Source organism: Emiliania huxleyi, assembly GCF_000372725.1.
Source record: "Emiliania huxleyi CCMP1516 chromosome Unknown EMIHUscaffold_142, whole genome shotgun sequence".
Classification (NCBI taxonomy): Eukaryota; Haptophyta; order Isochrysidales; family Noelaerhabdaceae; genus Emiliania; species Emiliania huxleyi.
The window spans coordinates 134216-142488 of NW_005201176.1; the positions used below are offsets into that span (position 1 = coordinate 134216).

An 8273-nucleotide genomic window follows, 5' to 3' on the forward strand; every position below is an offset into this window, starting at 1 on the left:
CTCCAAGCCCACCACCACCGCCGCCGCCGCCTCCTTCTCCACCGCCCCCCGGCCCGCCCCCGCCAAGCCCTACACACCGCCACCGCCACCGTCGCCGCCTCCCACCATCACCCCTGCCTCCGCCGCCGCCTCCGCTGCCATTGCCGCCACCACCAGCCCTCCGCCCCCTTCGCCTCCCACCTCCATCTCCACCGCCCCCTCCCCCTCCCCCACCGAGCCCCCCCACCACCGTCTCCCCCACCGCCCTCGCCACCACCTCCAAGTCCCCTCCACCGTCTCTGCCGCCCCCCCGCCCCCGTCCCCTCCCAGCCCACCACCGCCCTCGCCGCCGACGCCGCCGCCCCCCCACCACCCCCGCCACCACCACCTCCCCAAGCACGCGCCAGCGCGCCCACCTCCTCCGGCCTCTCAGCGCCCCTGCGCCCGCCGGCTGCTGCAATCTCCCCACATCTCCCCTGCAGGTGGAGGGCTCACTTTTCGTCGTCGCGCGCACGACAGCGCCAAGGCACGCAGCACACACACACACACACACACACACACACGCACACACACACGCACACGCACACACACACACACAACACACGCACACACACACACCCTCTGGCCCTTGCCCCGCCACCTCATCTTCTTGTCATGTGTGTGGAGACGTGGACCTCACCGTACCGCAGGCACATGTTTGTCGTCCTCAACCGGCTCTCGTCCCAGAACCTGGTCGAGCACGCACACGCACATGCACATGCACATGCACATGCACATGCATCACCGTGTACCCCTCCCTTCCTCTCGTCCCAGAACCTGGTCGAGCTCCCCATATCTCCCCATATCTCCCCATATCTCCCCATATCTCGTCCCAGAACCTGGTCGAGCTCCCCATATCTCCCCATATCTCCCCATATCTCCCCATATCTCGTCCCAGAACCTGGTCGAGCTCCCCATATCTCCCCATATCTCCCCATATCTCCCCATATCTCGTCCCAGAACCTGGTCGAGCACGCACACGCACATGCACATGCACATGCACATGCACATGCACATGCACACGCACACGCACACGCACATGCACATGCACATGCACACGCACACGCACACGCACATGCACACGCACACGCACATGCACACGCACATGCACGTGCACATGCACATGCACATGCACATGCACACGCACACGCACATGCACAAGTATCACTATGTACCCCTCCCTTCCTCTCGTCCCAGAACCTGGCCGAGCACACATTGATCACACCATGTGCCCCTCCCTTCTCGCCCGTCTCTGCACGCATCTCGACGGACCATCGTGCATGCTGCTGCATCTTGCTTGAGATCGTGATGTGTCCTGTGCGGCTCGCTAGGTCGAGGCGGTGACGGCAGACTTCCAGATGGAGCTCAACGACCAGTTCCTGCTGTGCGCGCCACCACACACACGCTCGCACGCACCCACCCACCCACCCACCCATCCACCCACCCACTCACGCACGCACACACGCACGCACGCACCCACGCACGCACGCACGCACGCACGCACGCACGCACGCACGCACGCGCACACACACGGAGGAGGTAGTCGGCGCCGCCAAGCTGCCGGGGCAGATCGCGGGAGATCACGGGAGATCACGGGCGCAGGTATCGCAACGACGCGTCCGAGATCATCGGCATCTGGTTCTACTCGCCGCCCGAGCGCGCCGAGATCGCCGCGTTGCTCCAGTCCCTTGCAGCGCAGGCGCTTGCACGTACGCCTGCATTTACTCACCCGCTCCCTCTCCCTCTCCCTCTCCCTCTCCCTCTCCCTCTCCCTCTCCCTCTCCCTCTCCCTCTCCCTCTCCCTCTCCCTCCTTGGGGCTCCTGCCGTCTAGACGCGGAGTCGCGAGGGGCTAGCCCTGGCCCTCGCCCCACCACCTCGTGTGTGTGGAGACGTCTGCCTCACCTTCCCTTACCTGCGGCGCAGGAGCTTGGGGAGGACACGGGCGAGGAGCCAGACACATCGGCCCCGATCGAGGAGCCGGACGCCGCCAACGCCGCCGCGCTGAGCCCTGTCGACCCGGCGGCGGAGGCGACGCCCGCCGTGCCCGCGCCGCCTCCAGCGGCGCCGACATCGGACTTGGCCTCAGGCGGCGAGGCGGCCACTGCGTCAAACAATGTGGCCGCCTTCTTCTCGATGATGCAGGGCGCGCAGCCGCCGGCGGGCGGCCAGCCTGCGCCGCCCACCCCGACGGGCGCGACGGACGCCTCGGCGACCACGGAGCGCGCCTCGGAGGAGCCGTCCCCCGAGCAGACTGCGGGCAACGGCAGCGGGAACGGGGCGGGGGCTGCCGACGGCGACACGTCGCTCGAGGCGCTCAAGGTGGAGCTGCGGGCGAGGCTCGGTGCGCTCCTCGACGACGACGCCTTCCTCGAGACCCTCGCCCGCGAGTACCGCTCTCAAGAGAGCCACCAGTCGCCCGCCGTCGGCCAGGCCCCTTCCTCCTCCTCCTCCTCCTCCTCGGGCGGCACCGGCGCCGGGCGCAACCGGCGGGGCAGGACGCAGCAGACGACCGCCACCCGCGCGGAGGCGTCGTCCTCCGAGGCGCCCGCCGACGGCATGCCCGCCCATTTGATGGCGCTGCTGCAGCAGCAGCAGCTCGGCTCTTGACGCGCGGCCGCCGCGCCCTTCGCGCACCCACAAGGCGCACCCGTGTTTGCGCGCATGCAGTGGCAGAGGGGCAGTGGGGCACGCGGTCCCCTGAGTTCTCTCGATCTCGTATGCCATGCACTGGTGTGGTCAAAAAACTCTTGAGAGTAAGAAAATCAGCTGCTGCCAGTGTACCCCGCGCTGCACAAAGACCGCAGGGCGGGGACCTGTTCCTTTTTACCCATCTCCTAGTAGAGGTGTCCGTTTTATTTATTTATTTAGCTGCTGCCAGTTCTGCTGATCCCCTCTGGGGTGGCGCGGGGGCCCCCGGAGGCACACCGTGCGCCGCGGCCCGCGCCGCAGACAGTGCGGAAAGGGGGGGGGCCCGGCTCCACTAGTCTCCACTATCTAGAACTAGCACCGATCTAACCTGGTCTAACAGAGGGCAGATTTGGAGAGATCTCGAGGAGTACATACAGATAGACCCTCTAACCATCAGAAAACTCCAACCTGATCGGTCGTACTGACCGCCGACAGATCACTTCAGACAGCAGACAGGCCGACGTCTGCACGCGGCCGGCCGGGCGAGAGGCTTGACACGATCCGACCCTGCGACCCTGACGCTGCTGCTCTAGCTATCAGCCATGCACTGCTGACTGCTGCCACAATATGCGACCGGTGCTGGCCCACTTGGCGGCCTTCCCGGTCAGTGGTGAGGCGCAGTCCAGAGCTGTCGATGGCGCGATGCCGCACTGGTCCCACATTGGTAACACGAGACCACCACCTTTGCCGGTCCAAGAGAGAGGCACCGGCGCTGTCCTGAGAAAGTGCATGGTCCCTCTTGACTGCCCATGCGCGCGAGGCTGTGTAGGCATAGCCTCGAGATTGCCAGCAGCCAATCCGAGGCGACGCGCATTGCGCCAGAAGCGTGCACACGATGGAAGGACACCTTCCTACTGGCCGTACGATCAGGTCGTCACTGAATGCTTGATACTAAGGCCGCGAGCTATGCAGGTGATCAATTGTGCAGCACGGCACGGTCAGCAGCGCCGACAGGCTGTCGCAAGGCGTGATAGCATGGCCGCAAGTACGCCGAAGCATGGCCGCAAAAACAAGTGAAAAATCGCGCAAAAAAGAAAAAATGACCAAACCGATCCGGCGCCAATGCCGTCCTATGCCTGTCCGACCTGTGGCGAGCGCTTCAAGAAGTGGTCGGTTTGCAAAGCACACCTGGAACTGATGCGCCACACTGGGAAGCAGCACGAGTGTCGCGTTGACAAGCAGTCGGGCCAGCTCAAGAAGCACGCAGACCTGCCAGACTCTGCTGCTCTGAGTGACGGTGCCGCCTTCTGGGTGCAGCTCCTCCAGCAGGAAATGGCGGCGCAGGAGGAGCAGGTGCAGCACCGTCTCGAGACATGGAGCAACGAGGCGCTCTGTCAAGAGGGGCTCAGACTGCATGGGCTCGAGGCGCGGCTGCACATGCACGACGGAACCCTCACCCTCCGCAGCGCTGCGGGTACGCGGCTGGCATACAACGTGTTCGCGCTTGGTGACGTCGGCATCGTGTCGCACGAATCGACGAGTGTGCTGGCGCTGGGCTGTGTGACAAGCGTGAGCGGGTCCATGCTGCAGCTCACACTGAAGCGGGGCACGGCGATAGACAGCGCGCTGCTCTCGCCTCGTGGTGGTACGTTCCGCATCGACAAGGGATTTCAGCAGACCCCATTCGACCGCATGCACTCAGCGATACAGCGATGCGACCAGCGCAGCGCGCAGAAGGAGCGCTCCCAAGTGTGGGATGCGGTCCTGCCATTGCTCAAAACGCCCACCGTAGTGACGCGGTGTGAGGGATCCCCATCCTCTGCCGGCGAGTGCGGCGCGCCCTGCCTGGGCTCCGCAGTCGCACCCATGTCGTGGCTCAACGCTAGCCAGCAGCGGGCGGTAGACGCCACTCTTAGCCTCCCCATCTCACTGATCCATGGACCCCCTGGCACTGGCAAGACTACGGTGCTCGCCAGCGCAGTGCATGCGGCGCTGCGGCAGCGGAGCGGCACCAGAGTCCTCCTGCTCGCTGAGACCAACACCGCCGTCGACAACCTGGTGCACGCCGTATTCAAGCGCTCTGGCTCGCAGCTGGCGCCGGGCGAGCTGGTGCGCGTGGGAGCGTGCTCGGGCTCAGTGCCGCCTGAGCTTGCGCGGTGCTCGCTGCTGGCTCTCGCAAAGGCGCACGCGAGCGCACCTGAGCTGAGTGAGCTCAAGGAGGCGATGCTGGCCTGCGAGAAGCCTTCCCAGAAGCGGCGGCTGTGGGAGCGCATTCAGCAGCTCGAGCTCGCCATCCAGCACGAGCTCATCGCCAACGCTGCGGTGGTGGCCACCACACTGATTGGCAGCGGCAGCGGCATCTTCCCGCCGGGCGCCGCCTTCACAATGTTCGTCCTCGACGAGGGCACGCAGGCGACGCTGCCTGCCGCCCTCGTCCCACTCAACCTGCTCGACAGCAAGCGGCCGGAGGCGCAGCGCGTCGTCTTCGCCGGCGACCACAAGCAGCTGCCTCCGACGGTGATCTCGCTGCGGGCGAGGGAGGGCGGGCTGGCGGTGCCTGTATTCGAGATGTTGCTCGGCGCAGGCTGCCCCAAGCTGTTGCTCAACACGCAGTACAGGATGGACGCCGCCATAAGCGCGTTCCCGCTGCGGCACTTCTACGGAGGGGCCGTGTCCAATGCACCAGTCGCCGAGCGCCCACCCTCGCCGGTCGCAGTGCAGCTCAAGCGCCTCGTACGCTGGCCGCGCAGCGATTGGCCGGTGGCACTGGTGCGCATGGAGCACGCGTGGGAGCAGGTCGATGCGCGCGGCTCCAAGGTGAACCCTTGCGAGGCGTCTGCTGTCGTCGACTGCGTCGCCCGACTGCGGCGCGCATGTCCGACGCTGCTCGCGAGCGGCAACGACGACACTGCTGGTGTGGCCGTGATAACGCACTACCTCGGGCAGAAGGCGCTCATCCAGACCAGGCTGCGGCAGATGCAGCAGGCGCACGGCGTGGTGGTCTCGACCGTCGACGGCTTCCAGGGGCAAGAGGCGCACTTGGTCATCATCTCCATGGTCAGAGCCAACGACCGCGGCCGCGTGGGGTTCCTCGCCGACCAGCGGCGGCTGAACGTAGCGCTGACGCGCGCGCGCTCCGGGCTGATCGTGCTCGGCCATGCCGGCACGCTGAGAGCCGACGAGCACCTGCGCGCGTGGCTCGCCTGGGCGGAGGACGCTCGCTGCACCGTCCGCTCCGTGCAAGAGCTTTTGCTCCCGCCGCAACCTCCGGCGCAGGCGTGCGCGCACCGCGTCAGCGATCACGACACGGCGAAGCGGAAAGCCGAGCTCGCGACGCATGCCGCGAAAGCGGCGAGGGCACAGCTGGAGGCGGCAGAGGCACGGGCACAGCTGACTGCGGCGCAGGCACGGGCCACCGCGGCAGAGCGAGCAGCACAGGATTCGGGAACTGCAACGGAAGCAGAGGTTCGACCTCGTGTCAGCTCGCCGGTGCCTCCAAGCAAGCCTTTGGCAGCGCAAGCCTCCACGGCTAAGCAGCTGGCGGGTGCGCGAGAGGTGCTGGTGCGGCTCGACCGCATGGGTGGTGACGACCCTGAGGTGGACAGGATGAAAGCCAGGCTGCAAGAGAAGATTGCGGGTCTTGAGAGCCGCATCGCCATCGAAGGCAAGCCGTGACTCGTAATGGACCGATTGCGATTCAGGATTCACGTATTGGCTCTCCTCCTCGTGCTTTTAGGTGTTACATTACCTCCGCCTTAGCCTCCACTGAATACCTTGAGTTGTTCAAGAGAACAAGACTGGCAGTGTGTGAAGTGTGAGTCTTTCGGGTCGCCCCGCCTCTGAGCCCTGGTCTCTGACAGTCTGACAGCAAACCCCGGACAGCGGTCAGCGCCTGACAGTGCCCGACAGCCTGACAACGCTGTAGCGCTGACAGCACTTTCTCCGACAGTCTGACAGCACGTACTTCTGACAGCATGACAGCAGAGTCTGACAGTCGAGGTGCTCCGTCGCTGTCAGGCCCTAACGTGACAGCCTGTTGGGAGGCTCCACGTTCGAGATGAGCGCGCGCGTCACAGCGCAGGCCAGGTCTCCACACTGGCCGCGGCACCAAGCTCCCGCGGTCTGCACGCTAGGAGTGGTCCGCTCTCGCAATGATGAATACTATTACGAAAAGTACAAGTTCCAGGCGCGTCCCACGCGGGGACGCGGTGCGCGTCTGTGCGTAATACGCATTCGCAGCGTATAGGTGATGTACATAGAGCCGGAAAGCCATATACACCGTGTGATCACAACTCCGCTCCAACCACAGTACCAGACGTCGCACCGGCACACGTCGACACGTGTCGGTCGACGGCATGCGGACACACCCGACACACTCGTTGAGGGTCTCTCTCCAAAACGAGACGCGCGCCGATGAGCACGTTGCTGAGAGCGGTCTCTACTCTCTTCGACCTCTCAGCCTACTTTAGGGTCGATGGTCGTGACCCTCTCCGTTCTATTGCCGCGGGTGAGCCGACCGAGTACGGTGGCATTCTGCCCAGAGTTGCGTTCGAAAAAGGCCATGCTATCGTAAAGATGCACGCCCGCAACCATCGACGCCCACGAGGGACCGAGCGGCCTGGTCTTCGGCGCGCGGTGGCAGCGGCGGCCAGCTTGGTTGCAGCCCTGCCAGCGGTTGTGCATGCCAAGGAAGGCATCCGAGTAGAGGCTGCTGAAGTCGCGCGGGTGGTTACAAAAGGTCGAGTCGTGCCCAGGTCCCGAGCAGCGCGCGAGCACGTGTAGGTCCTCGATGACATAGATGGACTTGTCACGCATGCACTGGTCGCTCTCGAAGAGAAGCTGCAGACTCAGCTGCACCATCCGCGCAATGTGTGCGCCGTCGTCGATGACGATGTCGAATGGGCCGTACTTGGCGCAGATGGAGCGAAGGAAGTCGGGGTCTTCCTGCGAGCCAATCTCAATGTACCGGCGCTCGCCCACTGATTCGGTGCGCTTGCATGCGGGGTTGAGGTCGACGCCCACGTACGTGAGCGACGGCCCGTACCATCGCTTCCATGCGATTGCGCTGCCGCCAGAGCTGACGCCAATTTCGAGCATTCGCAGCGGCGAGCCGTTGTCTCGGGCCGGGAGGTGCTGCTCGTAGTGCGGTGCGTAGTGAACCCACCGATCGAGGTAGTAGTCGCTTGGCGGGTGATTGCGCCAGTGCTCGAGGAGGGCTGACTGCGAGCGTGCCTGAGGGACGAGCATGGCGACCAACAGCAGTGCAGGCTGGCACATCGTTTGCATGCTGGCCGTCAATTCTCTGGTCGACGGCGGTCAATCTCACGATTGTCGATCAAAACCGGCGGGCTTTGTGACGCCGTTTACGCAATCGTTTTTTGGCTTCGCTTTCTCTTTTGCTTGTTTTTATTTTGTTTTTTCTTTTGCGAAGCGACGGAGAGGGGGGGGCGGGCGGGCGCTAACCACGGACTACTACATGTCGAAGGTTCGAGGACGACTACTCGCCGCCTGGGCCGCTCGGGGCGCGCGGCTCCGTCAAGGACCGGGCGCGCCCCAGACCCGGCGCGGCAAAGGTCCCACTCTGACGTAAAGAGGGGAGGCACGGTCGGCAGCCCAACCCGTCAAC

At 64.9% G+C, this 8273-nt stretch overlaps 4 protein-coding genes across 4 annotated transcripts; 3 read left to right on the top strand and 1 right to left on the bottom strand.

Moving 5' to 3' along the window:
* Positions 1-1511: 1511 nt before the first annotated feature.
* On the top strand, positions 1512-2629 carry EMIHUDRAFT_363132 (hypothetical protein; the record flags this gene model as incomplete). The annotated part of the gene is made up of 2 exons (XM_005787443.1): positions 1512-1712; positions 1938-2629. Exon 2 carries the CDS (start codon positions 2156-2158, stop codon positions 2624-2626), a length of 471 nt encoding a protein of 156 aa, XP_005787500.1. The 5' UTR covers positions 1512-1712; positions 1938-2155.
* A 1884-nt stretch (positions 2630-4513) lies between these two features.
* EMIHUDRAFT_71181 (hypothetical protein) lies at positions 4514-4729 on the top strand (the record flags this gene model as incomplete). Its single annotated transcript, XM_005787444.1, has 1 exon — positions 4514-4729. A coding segment is annotated over one exon (216 nt), but the record flags the coding sequence as incomplete, so codon positions are not given.
* Positions 4730-5641: 912 nt separating this feature from the next.
* Positions 5642-5836, top strand: EMIHUDRAFT_48453 (hypothetical protein; the record flags this gene model as incomplete). Its single annotated transcript, XM_005787445.1, has 1 exon — positions 5642-5836. A coding segment is annotated over one exon (195 nt), but the record flags the coding sequence as incomplete, so codon positions are not given.
* Positions 5837-7102: 1266 nt separating this feature from the next.
* On the bottom strand, positions 7103-7933 carry EMIHUDRAFT_227832 (hypothetical protein; the record flags this gene model as incomplete). The annotated part of the gene is made up of 1 exon (XM_005787446.1): positions 7103-7933. One exon carries the CDS (start codon positions 7931-7933, stop codon positions 7103-7105), a length of 831 nt encoding a protein of 276 aa, XP_005787503.1.
* Between the last annotated feature and the right edge of the window lie 340 nt (positions 7934-8273).